Raw genomic sequence first — 26,086 nt, 5'->3', positions numbered from 1 at the left:
GTCTCCTAGAGGAAAGTCTGAGGGGGTCCGTCTCCCCATACTCGAGCGTTTCCGGATGCCTCGCGCCTCCCCGCAGATCTTAGGTTCTCAGGAACCCCGGGTGAAATCCCGAATGGTCTCTCCAGCCTCAGAACTCCCCTGAGCTCTTGCTTGGGACGGTGGGGCCTAATCGTTTCCCAGCGCCGTGCCTCTTTCCCTTGAGCTACACCAGCTCCGTGTCTGGTGAAGGAAGTGATTAGGGCAGAGATAAGCCAATTCATAGTGTGAACCTAGCATGGGAGCCGGATGAAGTGAGAAAATTTTCTGCTTGGATTATTGAACACTGAAAGAAGATTGTTACCTGAGGAAATCCTAAAAGACTCATTATGAGCAAAGTGAAGCAAAAATACATTGCAATGAAATTGCACCGCTGAACATTCGTTCTGTGCGGCTTGAAGAAAAGGAGCCTTACCCACTCCGTGGCAGTAATTTTATAAAATGTACCCTCTATAACTACAAAATAAGGTCGGCCGGCGCTGTGGCTCACTCCTGTAATCCCAACACTTTGGGACCCGAGGTGGGTGGATCACCTGAGGTCAGGAGTTCGAGACCAGCCTGGCCAACAGGGTGAAACCCCGTCTCTACTAAAAATACAAAAAAAGTAGCCGGGTGTGGTGGCGGGCGCCTGTAATCCCAGCTACTCGGGAGGCTGAGGCAGGAGAATCGCTGGAACCCAGGAGGCGAAGGTGGCAGTGAGCCGAGATTGTGCCACTGCTTTCCAGCCTGGGCGACAGAGCGAGACTCTGTCCCAAAAAAATAAAATAAAATAAGGTCAACATTTTCGTAATCTTTATTGCCTTGGTCAGGCCAGCTCCTAACATTTGCAGGCCCTGGGTAAGAGTACAAATGGAGTCCCGCATACCGTTTATGTTTAAATATTTTAGTTATAAATCAAGTAAAAAATTGTTAAGTAAAATATAGTCTGTTTTCCTACATTGACAAATCCTCATAATGATGTAGAAGTCCAGGTTCATTTTCAGAATTCCTAGACTCCTTAGAATACCTGGAAACACAGCTGGAATATGGCAGTGTGGGGAGAAATGGCTCCCAGTCTTTTCCCACTTCCCTTTCTTTTCTGGTTTCTGGTGCCCACCTACATTCCCTGCCAGGAGTCTTGCACACCATCCCGATACTCCAAGCCACATCCAACGTCTGCCCATACCTCTGCAAGCAGCCATGACTTGGCCACCTTTCAGATAGAGGAGTGCTCACATTAGCAGCTGGATCTGCCCTCAGGAGAAAGCTGAGAAAGGCTCATGCAGGCCATGGTGTCATTTGGGCAGTAAATTCCAGGAGTATTGGTACCCTGAACATGGTCTAGACTCCAGAAGAGGGAAACTAGGCTTTGGGTGAGCATATCTCCTTGGCCCCATGGGTTACTCATTTTTTGCAGAGGAAAGAGCCTGGAAGAGAGCCAGAAGTTTTCTCTAAGTACATGGCCCAGGTCAGGGCAATTCTGCAAGCAATAAGAGTTTATTGAGTGCTGGCCATATACCAACCACTGTGCTAAACTCTAGTCCTAGGGTAATAGGCTAATAAGGAACACAGTAAACTGATAAGTACAACACAGAGATATGTTAGATGATAGAGGTGAGCACAGGGTGCTTCTAAACACAGATTTATATCATCTGTTTTTTGTTTTTGTTTTTGAGACAGAGTTTCGCACTTATTGCCCAGGCTGGAGTGCAATGGCGCAATCTTGGCTCCCTGCACCCTTCGTCTCCCGGGTTCAAGCGATTCTCCTGCCTCAGCCTCCTGAGCTGGGATTACAGGCATGTGCCACCACGCATGGCTGATTTTTTATATTTTTAGTAGAGACAGTGTTTCACCATGCTGGTCAGGCTGGTCTGGAACTCCTGACCTCAGGTGATCCACCTACCTCGAGCTCCCAAAGTTCTGGGATTACAGGTGTGAGCCACCGCACCTGGCCTCATCTGTTTTTTATACCTACAACTCTGCCTTTTTCACAATATCATATAAATTGAATCATATAGTATGTAGCATTTTATTTTCTTTTCTATTTTACTTAGCATAATGCATTTGAGATTATCTATGTTGTATGCATCAGTAGTTTGTAATTTTTTATTCCACAATGTGAATCTATTATAATTCATTATCCATTCACCCACTGAAGTACATTTGTGTTGTCTCTAATTTGAAGCCATTATAAATAAAGCTGCTATAAATATTTAAGTACAGATTTTGATGTGAAATATAAGTTTTAATTTTCCTAGTGTAATATGCAGGAATGTGATTGCTGAAACATATGGTATGTTTAACTTTGTAAGAAACTGCCAAACTGTTTTCCAAAGTGGCTATCCTATTTTGTATTACCACTGACAATGTGTGAGAGCTTGTCTGTTTGCCTATTGGTGGACATTGGGTTGTTTCCACTTTGGGGCTCCTACAAGTAAAGTTGCAATGACTGTTCGTGTACAAGTCTTTGTATGGACATATGTTTTCAGTTCCCTTCTACCACTCCTAAGAGTGGAATGACTGGATATGATGGTGGATGTGTGTTTAACTGTCCTGCAGTGGACGGGCCTATGCAAACCTACCCCCAAAAGTCCAAGAAGGCTGAGAGGCCAAAGCAAGAGTCTGACATACTTCTCAGAAACAAACATTTAATAAATAAATAAAATTTAAACAAACAGAAGCCATGTCAGTGTCTCAGGAAGCAAGACAAGATGGTGGATCCCTGCCATTATCCACCACGCCTAGGGTTTCTGAACTATAGAGAAAGGTGCTTCAGAGGGAATGTGTAAGATAATTGCTTAAGGACAGAATTTATGGCAAGAATGATAACATCAAGGTTGTTTTGACCTAAGGGCAATATTTACAGTAAGTGGTGCTCTTACACAAGGAATAAGTCAAACTGGAAATCTTAGAGGTTTTTCTGGAACTGGGGATAATCAGAAGTTAACATGGAGGATTAGCATCCAAGATGGAGTTGCTTTGGCCTCCACATTAGCGTTTTAAGAAATTGCCAAACTGTTTTCCAAACCAGTTGTGCTATTATGGTTTCCCAGTAGTGTGTATGAGCATTCTTATTGTACATCTTCAACAACACTTGTATGGTCTATCTTTTTAACTTTAGGCAGTTTAATATATGTGTAGTGGTATCTCATGATTTTAATTTGCATTTCACAAATGACTAATGATGCTGAACATCTTTTTTCTGAGTCTATCTGCCATCTGTTTATCTTCTTTGGTTAAGTATCTGTACAAATCTTTTGCACATATTTAACAATTGTTGGGTTATTTCTTTTTTTTGAGACGGAGTCTCGCTCTGTCACCCAGGCTGGAGTGCAGTGGCATGATCTCAGCTCACTGGGTTCACACCATTCTCCTGCCTCAGCCTCCCGAGTAGCTGGGACTACAGGCGCCCACTGCCACGCCCAGCTAAGTTTTTGTATTTTTTAGTAGAGACGGGGTTTCACCATGTCAGCCAGGATGGTCTCGCTCTCCTGACCTCATGATCTGCCTGCCTCGGCCTCCCAAAGTGCTGGGATTACAGGCGTGAGCCACTGCGCCCGGCTGGGTTCTTTTGTTACTGAGTTTTGAGAGTTTTAAAAATACTCTGGACACAAGTACTTTATCAGATAAGTGACTTGCACATATATTTTCTCCCCATCTGAGGATTACCTTTTATTCTCTTAACAGTGTGTTTTGAAGAAATACAAGTTTATTTTTGAAAAGGTTTAAATGACCAGTTTGTTCTTTTTAGGTTATACTTTAATGTCATGTCAAGGAAATCTTTGTCTAAGTGAAGATTGCCAAAGTTTTCTTACAGAAGTTTTATAGTTTTCAGTTTTACATTTAGGTGTATGATTTTACTTTGAGTTAATTTTTGCATATGGTGCAAGGTATGGATTGGCATTCATTTTTTTCCTATATAGATATCTAATTGCTCCAGCATTATTTGTTGAAAAGAATATCCTTTTTCCACTGAATTGTCTTTGTGCCCGTGTCAAAAATAAGTTCTCCATATATGTTTGCATCTAATTTAGGACTCCCTATTTGGTTTCATTGATCTATTTGTTTATTTTGATAGCAATACCACGCTGTCTTGAATATTGTAGCTTTGTGATAAGTCTTGAAATTAGGTAGTGTTAGTCCTCCAATTATGAGTTGTAAAATTAGCTTCTTAATTTCTGGAAAAAAAAGCCACCTGGGATTATCATAGGGATTGTGTTGAATTTGTACATGAATTTGAAAAGAATTGACATTTTAACAAAATTGAGTCTTCCAACTCATAAATAAGGTATCACACTCTCCATTTATTTAGGTCTTCTTTAATTTCTATCAGCAATATTTTATAGTTTTCAGTATATGGGTGGGTGTTTTTTAGAGAGGGAGTTTTGCTGTATTGCCCAAACTGGAGTGCAGCAACATGATCATAGCTCACTGCAACCTTGAACTCCTGGACTCAAAGCAATCCTCCCACCTCAGCCTGCTGAGTTGCTAGAATTACAGGTGCAAGCCACCTTGCCTAGCCCAGTATACAGGTTTTATATATCTTTTGTCAGATTTATCCCTAAGTATTTCATGTTTTTGATACTGTTGTAAATGGCATTTTTATTTCAATGTTTGGTTTATTATTGCCGGTACATAGAAATACAATCAGTTTTTGTATATTGAACTTGTATCTTACAACCTTGCTCTCCTCATTTATTAGTTCTAGAAAATGTTTTTGTGGATTTCATCAGATTTCCTATATAAGCATATCATCTGGAGATAAAGACAGCTTTACATTTTTCTTTCCACTGATGAAATAGTTCCATCACTCCAAAACACTCCCTCATGCTGTCCTTTTTGTTTTTTTTTTTTTTTTTTTTTTGAGACAGAGCCTCACTCTGTCACCCAGGCTGGAGTGCAGTGGCACAATCTCAGCTCACTGCAACCTTTGCCTCCCAGGTTCAAGCGATTATTGTGCCTCAGCCTCCTGAGTAGCTAGAATTACAGGCACACACCACCACACCCAGCTTATTTTTGTATTTTTAGTAGAGGTGGGGTTTCGCCATGTTGCCCAGGCTGGTCTTGAACTCCTGACCTCAAGTGATCCACCCGCCTTGGCCCCCCAAAGTGCTGAGATTACAGACATGAGCCACCATGCCTAGCCATGCTGTCCTTTTTGAATAACACCCTTCCCTGCTTATAACTCTTGACAAACACTGATCTGTTCCCCATTACTCAGTTTGCATTTTTGAGAATGCTGTATAAATGGAATTGCACTGCATGTAAATTTTGAGACTGGTTTCTTTCACTCGTCATAATGTCTTTGAGATTCATCCATGTTGTTGTGTGGATCAATAGTTTTTTGCTTTTTATTACTGAGTAGTATTCTATTATATGGATATACCACAGTTTGTTTATCCATTGATAAACCTGTTGAAGGACATTTGGATTGTTTCCCATTTTTGACATTTATAAGTAGAGCTGTCATAAACATTTGCATAGAAGTTTTTGTGTGAACTTACATTGGTGGTGGTGGTGGTGGTGGTTGTGTTTATTGTTGTTTTTGTTTGAGATAGGGCCTTGCTCTGTCACATAGGCTGGAGTACAGTGGTGTGATCATGGCTCACTGCAGCCTTGACCTCCCTGGCTAAAGCAATCCTCCCCGCTCAGCCTCCTGAGTAGCTAGGACTACAGGTGCACGTAACCACACCCAGCTAATTTTTGTATTTTTTGTATAGATGAGGTTTTGCCGTTTTGCCCAGGTTGGTCTTGAACTCCGGGGCTCAAGCAATCTGCCTGCCTTGGCCTCCCAAAGTGCTCTGATTATAGGTTAGTTTTAATACTCCTAGGATAGCAGGAATGGGATTGCTGGGTCATATGGTAAATATATGTTTAACTTTATAAGACACTGTCAAATCCTTTTTCAGAGTGGCTGTACTGTTCTGCATTTTCAACAGCAATGTATGGGAGTCCAGTTGCTCTGCATCTTCACCGGTGCTTAGTACTGTCAGTTTGTTTGTTTGTTTTTTTGGAGATAAAGTCTCGCTCTGTTACCCAGGCTGGAGTGCAGTGGCGTGATTACAGCTCACTACAGCCTTGACCTCCCTGGCTCAAGCAATCCTCCTACCTCAGCTGGGACTGAGGTGCACACCACTCCCACCCCAGCTGTTTTTTAAAATTTCTTGTAGTGATGGGAGTCTCACTGTGTTGCTTAGACTGGTGTCAAACTCCTGGCCTCAAGCAATCTTCCCACCTTGGCCTCCCAAAGTGCTTGGATTACAGGCATGAGCTACCACACCTGGCACTATTATTTTAGCCATTCTAATATGTATGCAAAATATATTAAACATATATTTACCATATGACCAGCAATCCCATTCCTGAGTATCTACCCTAGGAGCATTAAAACTATTAAAAGTGATCCGTGGGTTATTAAGAAGCGTGTTAGTTTCCTAATATTTTGAAGTCTTATATACATTGAACCATCGAAATTTGTTATTGATTTCTAAAATAATTCTGTTGTAGTCAGAGAACATACTTTGCATTATTTAAGTTCTTTTAAACTTAGTAAGAGTTGGTTTATGGCCTGGAATATGGTTTGTCTTGGTAAATGTTTCATGTGCACTTAAAAATAATTTGTAATCTGCTGTTTTGGGTAGAGTGTTCTGTAACTGTCAATTGGAAAAAGTTACTTAATAGCGTTATTCAAGTTTTCTGTAGCCTCACAGATTTTTCTGTTTATGTGTTCTATAATTTATTGAGAAAAGGGTATTGAAATCTCTCACTGTAATTGTAGATTTTCCTGTTTCTCATTAAAGTTCTATCCATTTTTGCTTTGTGTATTTTGAAGCTCTGTTATTAGGTCCATAAACATTTAGGACTTTTATACCCTCTTGATCAATTGACACCTTTATATATATATATATATATATATATATATATATATATTGAGATGGAGTCTCGCTCTGTTGCCCAGGCTGGAGTGCAGTGGTGCAATCTCGGCTCACTGCAAGCTCTGCCTCCTGGGTTCACGCCATTCTCCTGCCTCAGCCTCCCAAGTAGCTGGGACTACAGGCGCCCGCCACCATGCGCAGCTAATTTTTTTTGTAATTTTAGTAGAGACGGGGTTTCACTATGTTAGCCAGGATGGTCTCAATCTCCTGACCTCGTGATCTGCCCGCCTCAGCCTCCCAAAGTGCTGGGATTATAGGCATGAACCACCGCACCCAGCCACCTTTATCATTACTAAATGAACTTCTTTATCACAGGTAATATTCTTTGCTCTGAAATATACTGTGTTTGATATTAATGTAGTCACTCCAGCTTTCTTCTGATTACTGTTAGCATAGTATACCTTTGTTCACCCTTTTAGTTTTGGCCTATTTGTGTCTTAATATTTAAGTGGGGTTTTTGTACACAGCATATATTGAGTCTTATCTATACTGACAACTTCTATGGTTTGATTGGAGTGTTTACATTTGATGTGATTATTGATATGGTTAGGTTTTGCTATTTACTTTCTGTTTGTCCTGTCTGTTCCTTGTTCCCTTTTTCCTCTTTTTTGCTTTTTTAAATTAAGTATTTAAATTGGGTATTTTTATGTGTTTTATTGCTTTTGTTGGCTATAACTCTTTATTTCCTTAGTGGTTAATTTAGGGTTTAGAGTATGCATCTTTAACCTAGCATAGCCTACCTTCAAGTGACATTAGTATACTTCCATTTCTCGCCTCCTAGCCCTTGTACTATTATTGTCATACATTTTTCTTTACATATGTTATTAATCCTACACTACATTTTTATTTTTTGTTTAAGCATTTTAAATATCTTTTAAAGAGATTTAAATAATAAGAAAAATCTTTTAATTTGCCTAATATATCCAGTGTTTTTCACTTCTTTATGTAAATTTCTATTTCCACCTGATATCATTTTAGTTTATTTATTTAATTAATTAGTTTGAAACAGGATCTCTGTCACCCAGGCTGGAGTGCAGTGACACCATCATGGCTCACTGCAGCCTTGACCTCTCGGGCTCAAGTGATCCTCCAAGCACATGCCACCACGCCTGGCTAATTAAAAAAAATTTTTTTTTTTTAGAAGAAAGATCTCCTTTTGTTGCCCAGGATGGTCTTGAACTTCAGGGCTCAAGTGATCCTCCCACCTCAGCCTCCCAAAGTTCTGGGATTATAGGTGGGAGCTACTATACCCTGCTCCTTTTCCTTTAGCCTAAAAGCCTTTCTTTTACATTATTTATTTTAATGCTAGTTTGTTGATGATGAATTCTTTCAATTTTTGTATGTCTAAAAAGGCTTTATTTCACTTTAATTTCCTGAAAAATATGTTTTCTGTGTATGGAATGCCAGAGTGTCAAGTTTTTTTCTTTCAGTACTTTCAAGATGTTGCTTCACTGTTTCTCACTTGCATGGTTTCCTTCAATAAGTCTGCTGTTATTTTTTACTTTGTTCCTCTGTACATGGCATGTCTTTCTTCTTCTGGCTGCTTTCAAATGTTGTCTTTATCCATAATTTTTATATGGTTTTTCTTCTCAAATCTGTGGGTTTATAGTTTTAATCAAATTTAGAAAATTTTTGTTCATTATTTCTACAAAATTTGTTTCTGTTTCTTCCCTCTTTTGGGGATTTCAGTCACACTTATATTAGGCCCCTTCAAATTATCTCACACCTCAGTTCTTCTCTTTTTTTCAGTCTTTTTTATTCCTTTGTTTCATTTTGTTTCTATTGCTGTGTCTTCAAGTTCACTAATCTTTTCTTCTGCCCATCTAATTTTTCCTCTGAAATCATCATGTTAATCTAATCTGATATATTTTTCATCTCAGACCTTGTAGCTGTGTCTCTAAAAGCTCAGTATAGATATAGAAAGATATAGATATAACAGTTATAACCTTGTAGAAAAAGTTATAACTGTTTTGTCTGCTAATTCTAATGTCTTTATTGACTCTGGTTCAGCTTTAGTTGATCAATTTTTCTCTTTATTATGGCTTATATTTTCTTGCCTTTCTATAGCCCAAGTAATTTCTTTATTGGATCCTAGACATTATGAATTTTACTCCATTGAATGCTGGATATTTTTATATTCCTCTAAATATTCTTGAGCTTTGTTCTGGGATGCAATATGTTACTTAGAAATAGTTTGATTATCTAACTTCTAAGATTTGATGGGTGATAACAGAGGAGCATTTATTCTAGGGCTAATTTTTCCCACTACTGAGGCAAGATTTTTCGGAGTACTCTACATAATCCCTGTGAATTATGACGCTTTCCAGTCTTGCTGGTGGAAACAGGCATTATTCTTGGCCCTCTGTGAGCTCAGCTTACTCTCCCCACTAATTACTTCAGGTGGTTCTTTCCCCAGTGTCAGCTAGTGTCCTCATACTCACACATTGAAAGCATCACAAATGTACTCCAGCCGGTAAGAAAAGATGACAGTGGCAGCAGGGCTTTTACAAGACTTCATAGACCCTAGGCATTCACACAGTCCAAGACCCTACTCCACTATATATTAAGCACCTTAAAATTTATCTCATGTTCTATATTAAATGTTTTTTTAAAAACTGTAACATATGAAAGCCTTTTTATAATGTGCACAATTTTGAGGGTTTTTTTTTTTTTTTGAGGCAGGGTCTCACTCTGTCATCTAGGGTAGAATGCAGTGGCACAATCTTAGCTCACTGCAACCTCAAACTCCTGGGCTCAAGAAATTCTCCCACCCCACCCTCCCAAGTAGCTACAGATGCATACCACCATGCCCAGCTAATTTTAAAATTTTTTATATAGATGGGATCTTACTATGTTGCCCAAGCTAGTCTCGAACTCCTGGCCTCAAGCAATCCTCCCACTTTGGCCTCCTGAAGTGCTGGGATTATGGGCATGAACCACCCCACAGGCCCTACAATTTTGAATTTTCTGAAGTAAAGATTACTTGTTCTCTTCTTGTAGATGTGAACTTTATTTGTATACATATACAGACTTTATATATTTATAAGTTGATGTATACATATATATGTGTGTGTATACACACACACACATAGAGTGGAGCTAATAAATTGTAAATATTTTTGTAAATATTTAATTATCATCCACAGGAGCAATGAGTATTTCATTCCTCAAATCTGTGGCACAGATAGAAGTGGAATTTTATGGGTCTTCTTTTGGTCAGTTCTTTTTTTAATGTCTCAGACATTTCTGGAAGCTCTTGAAAAATCTCATGGGCCCTGAGCACTGTGTCTGCAGAACTCCTGGGCAGCAGCAGTGGGAAAGGAGAAAAGGGAACAAATCAGACAGTCGGGATTGGGAGTGCTTGAACTGCATCTGATTGGGGGTGAAGGAAGGAAAGGGAGGAGAGTTGTGGCTCACTGCCCACCTGGCTTGGGCACAGCCATCTGCAGAGAGAAAGAGAATGAGGAGAAGGCATAAGTTGTAGGAGAGAGGGTGAATTGTATTTGGGACAGAAAGACATCTGCCCTCCTATCAACAAGGGTATCAAATTCCTCTTTCCTTCTTAGTACACATCATCTAGGGTTGGCCTGGAAAATACCTGCCTCCTCTAATGTCCTTAATAATATGAAGAGTATATCCTAAGAATGTGGTAGTAGTCCTCTGGTAATTAAGGAAAATGCCAGTCTGTGGAATAAAGAGTCTCTATAGGCTATTGTGCTAGAAAAGGATGGTGTGCTATCTTCTCGTTGCTTCCTTTTTTCCAGAATTCCTTTGTTTACTTCTCTTACCAGCTTTTCAGAGTTTCACAGAGGTTCCCAGTGCCACCTTCTGTGATGTCATTCCCCAGAGGAAGTCAGACCCGGAAGATAAAGCACCCCATTGGTACACGAAAGGGACCATTGGAGGTGCCACCCCCAACAGAGAAGGACTGGACTAAAGACGATGAAGAGGATCATGTCCTCGTGGATCCAGGTGAGGAGCTGGATTCCTTGCCTCAGCCTTATCGAATGATCAACAAGCTGGTGAACCTTCTGTTTGACCAGTCTTGGGAAATTATTGAAGAGAGGAAAGCACTGAGGGAAGCTGAGAGCAGCCAGATCCAGCCCACCATCTACCCTCCACTTGGAGAAATCCAGGTATGGAGTAAGCAGTTGACCAGGAGCCCCTGTTTCTCAGTTGAGTGTTAATAAATGAAAGCCCCTGATCCAGAAAGGAATTCCTACTAGAAAGCTGCATTCAGTAAGTCAGTGCATTTTTGAAAGATTAGAAGCATGCTGATGTTGATTAAAATGATCTGGTAATTGCCTGGGGAAATATGGGGTATTCTGGTTAATTGAATATTATCCTTTTATATTCAGTGGTTGTTACTGAAAAATCTTCTTAATGTATTAATCTACTCTCTTGCTGGATGGCTGAGGATCTGCCAGTGCCTTGGCTACCGTTCTTTCCACAGTGCACTAGCTGAATAAAGTACAGGGCCTGTGGTCATGCCTAGTGTTGTGAATATGCATTTGTTCTCAACTTACTTGTTTTCTCTGTTCTCTTTGCCCTAACAGTGAAATACTATGAATTTCTTGATGCTTAGGCAAGAGTTTTAGATGAACACTATGTTTGGGAATGTTGTTTTTGGGTTTTTTTTTTTTTTTTTTTGAGACGGAGTTTTGCCCTTGTTGCCCAGGCTGGTGTGCAATGGCGCGATCTCGGCTCACTGCAGGCTCCGCCCCCCGGGGTTCACGCCATTCTCCTGCCTCAGCCTCCCGAGTAGCTGGGACTACAGGCGCCCGCCACCTCGCCCGGCTAATTTTTTTGTATTTTTAGTAGAGACGGGGTTTCACTGTGTTAGCCAGGATGGTCTCGATCTCCTGACCTCATGATCCGCCCGCCTCGGCCTCCCAAAGTGCTGGGATTACAGGCATGAGCCACTGCTCCCGGCCCTATGGGGTTTCACCATGTTGGCCAGGCTAGTCTCAAACCCTTGACCTCATGTGATCTGCCCACCTCGGCCTCCCAAAGTGCTGGGATTACAGGCGTTAGCCACTGCGTCCAGCCAGGAAATGTTATTATTGTCTAGGAAGGGCCCCTGAATGTCTCTGAGAAGCTAACTCATATTATTTGAAGACAGTGACAACTGAAAATAATATTTTTTCTTTGTTTTCCCAGCTCAACAAAATGCCAAATTGTATGGCTGTTTCCCAAGACTATGTGTTTATTGGAGGAGCCAAAGGATTCTCAATTTATAATCTGTACAGTGCTAAACAAATATATGCTTGGGAGAAGCTTAAGGTTGATGTCACTTCCATCTGGGCCACAGATTTGGGGAATGAAATACTTATTGCTCCTGTGGATGAAATGGGTATTGTTCTTCATCTTCCTTTTTAGCCTCATTTACAGGTACCTGTAGACTGTTGTCAATTTAATCTCCTTTCGAGGTATTGGTGGGGCCAGGCGTGGAGACTTCTCCCTGGTCATGTAATAGTACCTATATGTACAGAACAGGTATGGTGGGTCAGGTACTGTTCTACCATTTCACATGTGCTAGCCCATTTAATCCTCATGGCAGCCTTAGGGGGGAAGTAAAATTTTTTATTCCTGTTCAGAAGAGGCAACTGACTTACGGAAGTTAAATAACTTACTTGAGGTAACATGGAAAGTCAGGCTGCAAACCAGGCAATATGGCCCTGGAGTCCACACCCTTCCAGCACTCAGCAGTCCTCTCATACAAACCAGAGCTTGCTCTTTTTCCCTCAGCCTGAGGATGAACCAGGCCTCCATGAGGAGTATGGTCTCAAAAACTGTAGACAGTGTCCTAGATAGGTGAGCTGTTACTCTTTGTTGCCCCCCAAAAGCTAGGCTCCCTCTAGCCTGTCCTTATGTTTGGGTGAAACAGACTGTTACCTCTGGATATGAGGAGCTTTCCTACTTTGTGGAGGATGAGAAGGCAAATGTCAGCATTGGCTGGAAGTGAGTGAGGTGGCTGTGTCATATTGTGGCAGGCAGAGTGGAAAGTGCCTGCTCACTTGGAGATCATCTGTGAAGGCATGCATCTCTCTAGACATCAGGCTCTGCTCAACCAGCACAGGCACACTGAAGAACTTTCTGCAGGAGAGTGACCTGACCAGACTGGCATTTAAGAAGGGCATTCTAGCAGGAGTTTGAAAAAGGCAAAATGAAAGGCATAAAAACTATGCAGTCATTAAGGAGAGAAAATTCTGAACATCTGAACCAAGACGGGCTGTTAAAATGAAAAGAAAGGCCAGATGTGGTGGCTCATGCCTGTAATCCCAGCACTTTGGGAAGCCTAGGCAGGTGAATCACTTGAGGTCAGGAGTTTGACACCAGCCTGGCCAACATGGTGAAACCCCGTCTCTACTAAAAATACAAAAAACAAAAACAAAAACTAGCCGGGCGTGGTGGTGGGCACCTGTAATCCCAGCTACTTGGGAGGCTGAGGAAGGAGAATTGCTTGAACCCAGGAGGCGGAGATTATAGTGAGCTGAGATGGCATCATTGCACTCCAGCCTGGGTGACAGAATGAGACTCCATCTCAAAAAAAAAAAAAAAAAGTGTACTATGGTTATGTAAGATGTTAACATTAGGGGAAGCAAGACAAGGGATACAAAGAAACTCTGTACTATTTTTGTAACTTTTTTATAAGTCTAAAATTAGTTCAAAATAAAAAGCTTAAAAAATGAAAGGAATGTTTAATGGAAAAACTTAGGGAATGATGGAATATGCATAAGGGTCAAGTAGTGGGAAAGTGTGCTGGGGGGCAATGAAGGAGAATGCCTCCCCCTTTGTGCCTTAGATAACTGGGTGGATGATGATGTCATTTCTTGATAACAGTTACGGGAAAATAAGATTTCGGGGTTCTGTGAGTTGAAGAATTCCATTTGAACATGCGCAGACTTGAGGCATCTAGGGGATATCTCTGTGGGAATGTTGATGCTCAGAAGGAGTTTGGTGTAAAGATAGGATCATATGTGTCACACTACATTATACTAGTTGGTTTCAAGTCTGTGTAACCCTCAGTATGATGAATCTGAAGGTAGACTGTCTTGGTGTCCCTAGCACATTTGTTGGCATGAATCAGATATCCCATGAATCTGTATTGGGTTGAGTTAGACATTTACCCACAGTGGGCTAGATGCCTTTACAAGGTTATATTATAGTATAGAGAGGCAAGTCATAAGTCTGTGGGAGGCACCTCAAGAAAGAGGTAAGAAGTCATGGTGGGTGATGGTTGTATACTGGAGCCATTAGGTTAAATGAGAATTAGATTAACGTATTTACTTATTAATTCAACAAAATTAACTGCACGAGGAGCTTGTTGGGATTGAGAGGCAAGACACATGGAACAGTGAGCTATGATCTTTCCCTCAAAGAATCTATGAATTCTCAAGAGGAATACAATACATTTGCAGGAAACAGTTGGATAATGGTGTGAAGCAGTAAGGGATGGTGTGCTCAATCAGGCAGATAGGAATCAACCAGCGGATGGATGTAGCCCATGTCTTACGGAGACGTCTGGGAGATGCTGGTGGAGCCAGGGTAGGTAGAGAGGACCCAGGAAGGAAAACAACCTGAACATTCAAGTGAGGGGTGGAGGAAGTCAGGGAGACCAAGAGCAGCATAGGCTGCGGAGGGGCTGGGAAGGAGGCCTAAGAATGAGCGAGCTCATGATAGTAAATTCACAAAGTCCAATATAAAACTTCTAATTTCTCTTCAGCTCGATTGTCTGTCTTACATTCTCACTTATTTTTCTGTTTCAGGTATCGTTAGACTCTTTTATTTTTATAAGGAAGGTCTTTACCTAGTCAAAGCCATCAATGAAGTGGTGAGTTCCTATTCTTTCACCGTTAGCTGGGCCAAAAGCTGTAGCAAATTAAGTTTACTTTTAATGTGGAAGCAATGATAGCTGGCCTAGATTAGAAAGAAATAGAGACCTCCATGGCCAGAGAGCCTCCTCCAAAATATCCAATTAAAAGATCCCCCACCATCAAAGGGTACGTGCTGAATTCCTTGGATTTAGTTACCCTGTTGTCGAAAAAAGAAAATTAGCAAAGGAACTCCAGATTTTTCTTTTGAGAATCAGACCAACATATCTAATAAGTACTTAAAAGTCCCTAAATAGCCTGGGCTGTTTCACATTCCCCTTCCCTTGCCCATGCTGTTCCTTCTGCTTCAAATGCTCTCCTTGTCTCCCTACCAAAATTTCCCTCATTCTTGAAGACCAGCTCAAATATCTCCTCTAAGATACTTTCCCTTATATACTCAAGAGGAACTGATCTCTCCCTGCTTTGTGCCACTGACAAAGAGAACACAGTTTCTACCAGTGTTTCCCACACCCTCTACCCTAATTTGTTCATATGACTGCTTCTCCTGAGGGAAGAGGACCTGTCTTATTTACCTTTTGAATCCCCTTTTCCCAGATCATTGCCTACAATACTGTAAGTTCTCAGAAAGTATTTTTAAATCAATGAATTCCCAAAGGAGAGGGTATTGCTCAGAGTAAGGTTTTTTTTTTCTTAAATAGAGACAGGGTCTTGCCATGTTGTTGCCCAGCCTGGTCATGAACTCCTGCCTCAGCCTCCCAAAGTACTGGGATTACAGGTGTGAGTCATAGTAGATTTTTTATTATAATTTGTCTTCTAAGAAATACTATTGATGGGCACCAAGGCAATTCAGTGGGGGCCAAAAGAAAGTATTTTCAACAAATAATGCTAAAACACTGGAAAAACAAATATGGAAAAGTGAACCTCAACTCTACTTCACACCATATATAAAAATTAATTTGATAGAGATTTTAGATCTAAATGTAAAGGCCAAAAAAATTTCTTCTTGAAAAAAAAAAAACAGAGGAATTTTTTTGCCACCTTGGGGCAGGCAGAGATTTCTTAGGACCATGAAAAGCACTGATCATAAAAGAAAATATTAATATTGGACTTCATTCCTCACACCATATACAAAAAGTAACTCAAAATGGATCATATACCTGTATGTAAAACCTAAAACTATAAAACTTCCAGGCTGAAACATAGGAGAAAGTGATCCTGGGTTAGGCAAAGATATTTTAGCCACAATACCAAAAGCATGATCCATAAAAGAAAAGATAAACTGGACTTTATCTAAATTTAAAACTTCTGTAAAAGATATTGTTAATGGATTGAAAAGACAACCCATAGACTGGGAGAATTCATTGCAAATTACATATGTGATAAGGGACTTGTAACCGGAATATATAAAGAACTCTCAAAACAAGGGAAGATGTAACTTTTTTTTAATGGACAAAGGATTTGAAAGGAATTCACCAAAGAAGATGTATGGAAGGCAAATAAGATGCTCAAGATCATTAGTCATTAGGGAGGTGGAAATTAAAATCACAATGAGATATAATTACACATGTATTAGAATCCTCAAATTAAAAAGACTCACCAAAAATAGGCCAGGCACGTTGGCTCATGCCTGTAATCCCAGCACTTTGGGAGGCAGGCAGGTGGATCATTTAAGGCCAGGAGTTTGAAACCACCCTGGCCAACATAGTGAAACCCCATCTCTACTAAAAATAGAAAAATTAGTTGAGCATGGTGGCAGCTGCCTATATCCCAGCTACTCAGGAGGCTGAGACAGGAGAATCACTTGAACCCGGGAGGCAGAGGTTGAAGTGAGCTAAGATTGCACCACTACACTCCAGTCTGGGTGACAGAGCAAGACTGTTTCAAAACACACAGATACACACAGAGACACAGACACACACACACAAATAAAAAAATAATAAAAAACAAAGGAAAAAATAAAAGTGAAAAAAAGGAAAATAAAAAATAAATAAAAACACCATACCAAGTGTTGGCAAAGATATGCAACAATGGGAACTCTTCCTATGCACTGCTGGTGGTAAAGTATAATAGTACAACCACTTTGGCAGTTTCTTCAAAAGTTAAACATGTACTTACCATGTGATCCAGCCATTCCACTCCTAAGTATTTACCCAGGAGAAATGAAAGTGTATGCCCATACCAAGGCTTGTACGTGAATGTTCATAGCAGCTTTATTTGTAATAGCCAAAAACTGGAAACCATCCAAATGTCCATCAACAGGTGAATGGATAAGTAATTGTGGTGTATCCATACAATGGGATATACTATTCAATAAAAAGGAGTGAACTATTAATTCATATAACATGTATAAATTTCAAAATAATTAAGTGAAAGAAGTCAGATAAAAAATACATAACTGTATGGTTCCATTTTTATAAAACTGTAGAAAATGCAAACTAACCTAGTGATGGAAAACACATCTGTTGTTGCCTGGGGCAACACAACACAGAGGCAGGAGGAACCATTTGGAGGTGATGGATATGTTCACTGTCTTGACTGTGGTGTTGGTTTCAAGAGGTACACATATGTCAAAACTTATCTAATTGTACACTTCAAACATGCTATTATGTCATGATACCCCTAATAAAGCTGTTAAACAATTTCAAATTTCTGCTCATCAAAAGATGCTATTAGAGTTCAGTCAGTAGCAGGAGCAGAGAGCGGACCCCAGAGAGCCCTGAACAGCCCCACCTCCACCCGTCCTAGTGACAGTCACACCCTGGAGGAGCTACAGTTGTCGCAGCTGGCCGCAGTCACCATCACCACTACCCTGAGCAAGGAGGCTGAGACCCAGCAGCTGCCAGTCCTCAGCAGTGCCCACATCCGCACCACAAGAAGTGGTTGCTAGGGTGGCTAGGACAAGAGGGTCATTGCAGTGAAAATTTCGGAAACAGATGATTCAGTGTCAGGAATGGATATGGTTTCATCAACAGAAAGGACATCAAGGAGGTGTGTTTGGACAGCAGACAGTCATAAAAGAATAACCCCAGGAAGTGCTTTCCCAATGTAGTAGATGGAGTTTGAGGTTATTGAAGGGTATGGAGGTTGCAAATGTTACAGGCCCTAATTGCATTCCCATGCAAGGCCGTAGATCTGCAGCAGACTAACCATTATGAATGCCGTCTACATCGCAGGGCCAGTCCTCCACTCACTCACCAGCCGAATTATCAGAATAGTGAGAGTGGGGAAAGGACCAAGGGTCAGAGAGTGTTCCTGAAGGCCAGGTTCAACAGCTGGCCCAGGCATGGGTTTCTAGTCTGTGGTTACCCTGTGGGTACCCACGTTATTGTGGTGCACCACTACTGTGGCTGTGACAACCAGGTGCCCACACTATTGCAGCCGTCCTGTGCAGGGAGAAGTGATGGAGGTACTGATAACCAGGGTGCATGAGAACAAGGTGGACCAGTGACGCAATCCTAGACCACAATTCTCCAGGGCCCCTTCTCACCAAAGACAGCTTAGAGAAGTCAGCAATGAAGAGGAGAAGGAAAATCAAGATGAGACACAAGGTCAGCAGCTGCAACTTCAGTTACAGATGTAGACGTCCTGAAAATCCTAAACCCCAGTGTGGCAGAGACAAAAGCAAAGGATCCGCCGGCTGAGAATGCCTTGGATCCTGAGGCTGGGCAGGGTGGGGGTGATTTATTTATTGCTTTATTTATTTTTTGCCTGTTAACCAGATAACTAGAACTAATTGCATTATCAGTGCAGCATCTGGTTTTTAAAAAGCCAAACTGCAAACTGCTAATAAAGGCCTTAAATAATAATAATAAATATACTAAGAAAATGTAAAAACAAGCCACAGACTGGGAGAAAATACCTGTATATATATATATATATATCTTTTATATATATTTATATATCCTTTAAAGTATTTGTATCTAGAATATATAAAGAACTCCAAATCAATAATAAAAAGACAACCCAATAAAAAATAGGCAAAAGATTTAAACTGACATTTACAAAAGGAGACAGTGTTTTGCCATGTTGCCCAGACTGGTCTTGAACTCCTGGACCCAAGCAGTCCTCCCACCTTGGCCTCCCAAAGTGCTGAGATTACAGGTGAGGTAGTTTCTTACAAAGTTAAACCTATGATACATCAAGCCCATTTTTAGGTATTTACCCGAAAGAAATGAAAACATTTGTTCACAAAAAGATTTGTACAAGATGTTCATAGCAGCTGTATTTGTAATAATCAAAAAAAAAAAAAAAAACATAAGGCTGGGTACAGTGGCTCATGCCTGTAATCCCAGTACTTTGGAAGGCTGAGGCGGGCAGATCACAAGGTCAGTAGAACAAGACCATCCTGGCTAACACAGTGAAACCCCATCTCTACTAAAAATACAAAAAATTAGCCGGGTGTGGTGGCACACGCCTGTAGTCCCAGCTACTTGGGAGGCTGAGGCAGGAGAATTGCTTGAACCCGGGAGGCGGAGATTGCAGTGAGCTGAGATCGCACCACTGCACTCCAGCTTGGACGACAGAGCGAGACTCCGTCTCAAAACAAAAACAAAAACAAAAAAAACATAATCAGAGAACAAATGAAAACCTGTGGTAGACTAAGTCAATGGAACACTAATCGGCAATAATAAATAATAAACAACTGATGATTACAACACAGCAGATGAAACTCAAAAACATCAAGTTGAATGACAGAAGCCAGACACAAAAGAGTACATTCTAATTATGTGAAACTTAAGAACAGGCGAAATTTATCTGTGTTAGTGATGGAAAGCAGAACATTGGTTGTATATGGAAGTGTAATTGGCTCAAACAGGCATAAGGTAACTTTCTAGGATAATGGTAACGTCCTATACCTTTGGGTGTTAGTTACATGGATGTATAAGTTTGTCAAAACTCATCAAGTTATGCATCTAATACCTGTGCCTTTACCTATATATAAATTTTATCTTTAAATAAACTCTCCTAAGAAAAAAAAATACTGGGAATATCCTGCAACTCATTTTATGAGACCAGCATAACTATGATATTCAAATTATCAGCAACGTTACAAAAAAGGTACTGTTGGTGGATTAAAACACAAAAATGTTTAAAATCCATTAATTCATAATAATATATCTTAAATACTTTATTGTCACCTTTGGAAGTTGTGAGGGCACAAACTCAGTATTCTGAAAACTGATAGGGGAAAGAATCAAGCTTTTATCCTGACTTTTTCATATGGGCAACCAAATTTCAAGGCAGCCAAATAGTTGATGATGGAAAGATCTTCCTTATAGAAGAATTCTAACAAATGCAGAAGGAAGGATAGAACTCAGGTATCCTACTCTTGTTGCCTACTGCAAAGAATGGTCTAGGCAATAACCACCAATGGCTGATGGGGAAGTTTGTAATAAAGGAGTCAGGATGATAACTGTTCTCAATTGTCAACCTTAACATTACTGAAAGAGAGACAACCAGCTATTATGGGCCTCCTGATATGATGCAGTAGGAAGGACACTGTGCACCTGTGGAGGGTTCTTGCCAAAACATTGAACCTAAACCTAATCAAAGCTGTAGATCTGATTATCAGTTTACAGGAAATACAGGAACCATGGAGATGCAATCAGTCCAGTTCACAATGTGAAAAATTCCATAGGACAAATGACACGGTTTCTTCAGCAAATAAATGGCAAACAGAAAAACAAATGAGGGAGCTAATATAAATTAAGAGACTTAGGAGATACATTAGGCTGGGCATGGTGGCTCATGCCCCTATAATCCCAGAACTTTGAGAGGCCAACTTGGGAAGATCACTTGCAAGCCAGGAGTTCAAGACCAGCCTGGGCAACAAAGTGAGACTCCATCTCTCCTAAAATTTTTAAAAATTAGCGAGTCTCAAAAAAAAAAAAAAAAGATAGCATAACCATTCACATTGAGCCTTTCTGACCTTATCCACAATTTGAGCAGGTTTCATACTAGGGTTACATTCAGTCTCTACCATAGTCTAGATAGAGCCTTTTGTCCAGCAACTACCAGAGTTTTCAGTGTCATGTAGAATTTATTTCAATTTAGTTGAATAATTGGATGCCAGCATAGGCTTTAGGGTTTGCACACCTGACCAGGAGATCCAATAGTATGCCAGACATCACCAGGAGTATTTAAGAAACCAGGAAATAAGTTCAAAAACCTTACATAGAAAAGCTAGTTCTACCTCTTTACACACTATCTTGTCCAATTCCTGTACAAAAATGAGAAGTATGAAGCAGTTTGAAGCATCTTTTCATGTCCCAAGCTTTAAAAGGATTTCTATTCCTGGGTGCAAACCACAGAAGGTCCTAAAATACATTCTCTGTCAGCAGGCTATGCCTACTTTATCAACATCTCTTTTGTTTTCAGGATGATACCAGCAAGCAAACTACCTGTATAAAGATGGAGATCTCTCAAGGAGGGGACTTTGCAGCCTTCCTCCTACAAGGCAAGATTAACCAAAGACTGTTAAGGTTCAAATTTTCAGTCTCTTCCAATCTTCCAAATGATCGCTTTTGTCCCTCCAAACCTTTTATTTAGAAATTATTTTCAATTTTAAAGAGTTGCAAAGAAATTACAGAGTTCCCTTATGCCCTTCACCTAGCTTCCCTAATATTAATGTTCAACATGGCCACACCACGTTTATCAAAACTAAGCAAATGACATCGGTACGGTACTATTAACTAACTCTTAACTACAGATTTTTTTTTTTTTTTAGATTTCACTAGTTTTTCCAGTAATCTTTTTTTTTTTTTTTTTCCTCCAAAGTTCAGTCTGGGATACCATATTATATTTAGTCATTGTGTCTCCTTAGTCTCCTCCTATCTGGGATGGTTTCTTGGCCTTTCCTCATTTTTTAAGGCCTTAACATTTTTAAAGAGTACCAATCAGGTATTTTGTAGAATGTCCCTCAATTTCAGTTTGTCTAATATTTTTCTCATGATTCAACTGGGGTTAAGGATTTGGGGGAAGATACAACAGAGTTGACAAGCTTTTCTCATTGCATCATATCAAGCGATACATGATAGCAGCATGACTCACTACTGCTAATATTAACCTTGATCACTTCAAGTGGTGTCCGCCAGCTTTCTCCACTGTAGAGCTACTGTTTTCCTCTTCCCATCCTCTGTAAGGAGCAAGTCACTACATCTAGACCACACTCAAGGGAAAATGATAGAAGTACCACCTCCTGGCCGGGCGCAGTGGCTCACGCCTGTAATCCCAGCACTTTGGGAGGCCAAGGCAGGCAGATCACCTGAGGTTAGGAGTTCAAGACCAGCCTGGCCAACATGGTGAAACCCATCTCTACTAAAAATACAACAATTAGCCAGACGTGGTGGTGGGCACCTGTAATCCCACCTACTGGGGAGGCTGAGACAGGAGAATCGCTTGAACCTGGGAGGCGGAGGTTGCAGTGAGCCGAGATCGTGTCATTGCACTCCAGCCTGGGCAACAAAGAACGAAACTCCATCTTAAAAAAAAAAAAAAAAGTATCAACTCCTGGAGGTAAGAGAATCAAAGAATTTTTGGACATGTGTTAAAACCACCACAGTAATTAATAAACACCTTGAGGGAGATACTTTGAGATGATGCTGATGTGCTGTTTCTCTTTAATGTTTTACCCACCAATCTCAGCACTCATCATTGGATCTTGCCTCCTGCAGTTATCACTGGGATAATAGAAGATATTTTATTCAAATGCTTGTTGCCTTGATTTTTAATCTTTAAGTATTTAGATATACGGTATATTGGCCTCTATTTTATACTGTTGTCCAAGCCCCCTCCAATGTCAGGTATTTGAGGAAGATATGCATTTTATTTATTATTATTATTTTTTGGGAAGGAGTCTTGCTCTGTCACCCAGGCTAGAGTGCGGTGGCATGATCTCGGCTCACTGTAATCTCTGCTTCCCAGGTTCAAGTGATTCTCCCGCCTCAGCCTGCCAAATAGCTGGGATTACAGGTGCCTGCCAGCATGCCCGGCTAATTTTTATATTTTTAGTAAAGACGAGGTTTCACCATGTTGGCCAGGCTGGTCTCGAACTCCTGACCTCAGGTGATCCGCCCGCCTCGGCCTCCGAAAGTGCTAGGATTACAGGCATGAGCCACCACGCCTGGCCAAGGATATGCATTGTATAATGCTTTGTATATTCAAGGAAACTTTTTTTTTTTTTTGGATATTTGACTAATGTCTTATAAGGTGAATTTATTTATTTTCTATGGTAGAAATGAATATTCTCATATAATACAGCAAACACATTACAGCGTCTTAGAAAAGGACATCCACGATGATACAACTTTAATGAAGCCCAAAACATGAAAACAAAACAAATACACTTTAGATATGAACATATATATGATACAGCTCACACACAGGTTGATACATGTGATATCAACCTATGATAGATGTGAATGCATGTATATGCATTTGTGTGTGTGTATTTGAGCATTAAGTAAGCCAGTGTAAATCAACTATTAGCCATGAACTGTTAGGCATCTGAATGGAGATTGGTTTATAATTTGGAATTTGGTAGCGACATGAGAAAAAACAGGACATGCTGAAAATTCCTCAGTATTTCAATAGAAATGGTATTTAAAGCCCTGGTCCTGGACAAGACCATCTAGAGAAAGAAAATAGATGGAGAAGAGGAGAAAACCAAGGGAATATCTGTGAGGCCTTCCAGCATTCAGGCCTTAGACAGAAGAGAATGACAGGCCAGCAAATGTTCTGAGAAGCTTCCCATGAGGCAGTGGGAAAACAAGGTAGGTGTGTGTGACAGATGCCTCAAGACAACAGTCAGTCAGAGGCCAACTGTATCACATGCTGCTGGGGTGGAGCAAGTGGCCACAAGTCCGGCAGGGTGGAAGTCACAAAAAACCTTAACAAGAACCATGTCAGTGTTTTGAGAGTGAAAATGGAGGTGTGTTGGGAATCGGCTGAGGAAAGAACAAGAAGAAAGAGAATGGAGGCAGTTAGCACAGTCTTTTGGGAAGTTTTGCCTTATTCAAGGAAACTTTTGCACCATCTGCATTGGTTTCCTGAGGCTGTCATAACAAAGTACCACAAACTGGGCAGCTTAAGACAATAGGTATTTATTCCCTCAGAGTCCTAGAGGCCAGAAGTCTGAACTTAAGGTGACCAGAAGATTACTTTTTAAGAAAAAATTTAGCCAGGATCCCATACCATGGGAGAATAACCTTTCCCAGGTTAACATGTACTTGGTATATAGAAGCTGAGCATGTTTCTTTGACAAGATAAAGTCCCACAGCCAACCCATGGGTTGTTATGTCCTCAAATATTGGTCAGAAGAATTCTTTAGGTACATCTTTCCCAATTCTAACCCTTCCTCAGACACACTCCTCTCAGTTGCTGATTCTGTATTTGCTGCCTTCCTCCCCAGACAGGTAAAACTGAAGGCAAAATGTCAGTGGATGTGATCACTTCAGCAGCACATATACTAAAACTGGAGCGATACAGAGACGATTAGCATGGCCCCTCGGCAAGGATGACACACAAATTCATGAAGCATTTATTTATTTATTTATTTATTTATTTGAGATGGAGTTTCGCTCTGTTGCCCAGGCTGGAGTGCAATGGCCTGATCTCGGCTCACTGCAACCTCCACCCACTGGGTTCAAGTGATTCTCCCACCTCAGCCTCCTGAGTAGGTGGGATTACAGGTGCACACATCACCACGCCTGGCTAATTTTTGTATTTTTAGTAGAAATGGGGTTTCACCATGTTGGCCAGGCTGAGAACTCCTGACTGCAGGTGTTCCACTCACCTCAGCCCCACAAAGTGCTGAGATTACAGGCGTAAGCCACCACGCCCGGCCCCATATTTTTTTTTTAATGTCAGTGGAATTTACCATTTGCAACACAGAAAACTTGGGGGCTGGGCAGAACAATTTGGTTAAAAAGCTGTTGCATGAGTGCTGTTAGTGTGAGAAGCCCCTGTTTCCCTTAGATAGGTGGTGGTGGGTTGAGGGGATAACTCTCCATGGGAAAGTTATGTGGGGCATGAGGACTTGCAATAACCATTGCAGAACTACTTCTCCTTCAATGTGTCAAAGTTGCCTGCTATGGAGGTGGCTGGTCTGTTTGCCAGCAGTTCTGAGAAGAAGACAGGCCATTTCTCAGAGGAAACTTGTGGCTGTCTTACAGTTGCTCAATGGTTCTCTGGTTTCCCAATGCAGGAGCCGGAGATATTTGGCTGGATGTGTATAAATTGCCCAAGGAGACTTGGCTCAAGAAAGTAGAGAACCCCCAACTCAATTCAAATCCGAAGAAAAAAGTCAGACAGCCGCAACTGGTAGGAAATATCTCTGCTTTCAGCTGACATGTTTCTCCCTACCCCTGACCCACATCTAGCCCAAGTCCTTGGAAACTTAGGGTGAATGAGGCCTCTGGGCTATAAGAGAGGACAATAGGAATATTGGCCCCTATCTCCCAAGTCAATTTCCTTTGGTTAAAATAAGATATTAAAAAGTAGAGGTGTCTTCAGTAGTGGGAATCACAGTATCTCTCTAGTCTGGGAGTTGCCTCTCCACTGAGACCACTCCCAGGCATTTCTCTGGAAGGAGGGCCTTTGTCCTGGAAGGAGGATCTTTTGTCCTGACTCCTGCTTCACTGGTAACCTTTTTTTCCCTGCTGGCTGAAATAATCTTTTCATGCCTCAAATTCCATTAAATTTTCCAGACTATGTATAAAGAGGTTGTTCTCAATATATAGAAATATATATATATTTTCTATTATCCTTAGAAAGTAGAAACTCTACCATTTCAGTGTATTTATATATGATGACTGGGCCTTGTGCTGTTTTTTGTTTTTGTTTTTGTTTTTTGAGTCTCGCTCTGTTGCCTAGGCTGGAATGCAGTGGTGCGATCTCTGCTCACTGCAACCTCCGCCTCCCAGGTTCAAGCAATTCTCTTGCCTCAGCCTCCTGAGTAGCTGGGACTACAGGTGCACGCTGCCAGGCCCGTCTAATTTTTTTGTATTTTTAGTAGAGATGGGGTTTCACTGTGTTAGCCAGGATGGTCTCGATCTCCTGACCTCATGATCCACCCGCCTCGGCCTCCCAAAGTGCTGGGATTACAGGCGTGAGCCACCGCACCTGGCCTATGCTGTGTTTTTAAGATATAGTTGCTCAGTAAATATTAAGACTTAATTTGCTTATTTATACAGTGTATGCTTATTATTTTTACTTTTAAACCACCAATGTTAATATATTAATATTAACTGAGCATCCCTTTAAAATACATTGTATTGGGTGCTAAATAAATTAGTGAAATTA

At 40.8% G+C, this 26,086-nt stretch overlaps 2 protein-coding genes and 1 non-coding gene across 4 annotated transcripts in view; 2 read left to right on the top strand and 1 right to left on the bottom strand.

Moving 5' to 3' along the window:
* Positions 1 to 581: 581 nt before the first annotated feature.
* WDR93 (WD repeat domain 93) overlaps positions 582 to 26,086 on the top strand; it is a 47,707-nt gene continuing 22,202 nt past the window's right edge. Inside the window, exons 1-6 of the mRNA XM_032175649.2 lie at positions 582 to 606; positions 10,742 to 11,086; positions 12,111 to 12,303; positions 14,720 to 14,784; positions 21,164 to 21,242; positions 24,990 to 25,105. Of these exons, the coding sequence (XP_032031540.1) occupies positions 10,784 to 11,086; positions 12,111 to 12,303; positions 14,720 to 14,784; positions 21,164 to 21,242; positions 24,990 to 25,105 (756 nt within the window). The 5' untranslated portion in view covers positions 582 to 606; positions 10,742 to 10,783. The remainder of the gene's footprint in view (positions 607 to 10,741; positions 11,087 to 12,110; positions 12,304 to 14,719; positions 14,785 to 21,163; positions 21,243 to 24,989; positions 25,106 to 26,086) is intronic.
* MESP1 (mesoderm posterior bHLH transcription factor 1) overlaps positions 9,964 to 26,086 on the bottom strand; it is an 80,661-nt gene continuing 64,538 nt past the window's right edge. For both annotated transcript variants that reach the window (XR_004251828.2, XR_004251827.2), the window contains one exon: positions 9,964 to 10,393. The gene's annotated coding sequence lies outside the window, so the exon portion shown is untranslated. The remainder of the gene's footprint in view (positions 10,394 to 26,086) is intronic.
* LOC116482863 (U6 spliceosomal RNA) lies at positions 24,228 to 24,334 on the top strand. Its single transcript, XR_004252111.1, has one exon. It is a non-coding gene; the product is annotated as a U6 spliceosomal RNA (small nuclear RNA).

The sequence above is a fragment of the Hylobates moloch genome, unplaced genomic scaffold (assembly GCF_009828535.3).
Source record: "Hylobates moloch isolate HMO894 unplaced genomic scaffold, HMol_V3 SCAFFOLD_14, whole genome shotgun sequence".
NCBI lineage: Eukaryota > Metazoa > Chordata > Mammalia > Primates > Hylobatidae > Hylobates > Hylobates moloch.
This window is presented reverse-complemented; position numbering and strand designations above follow the sequence as displayed.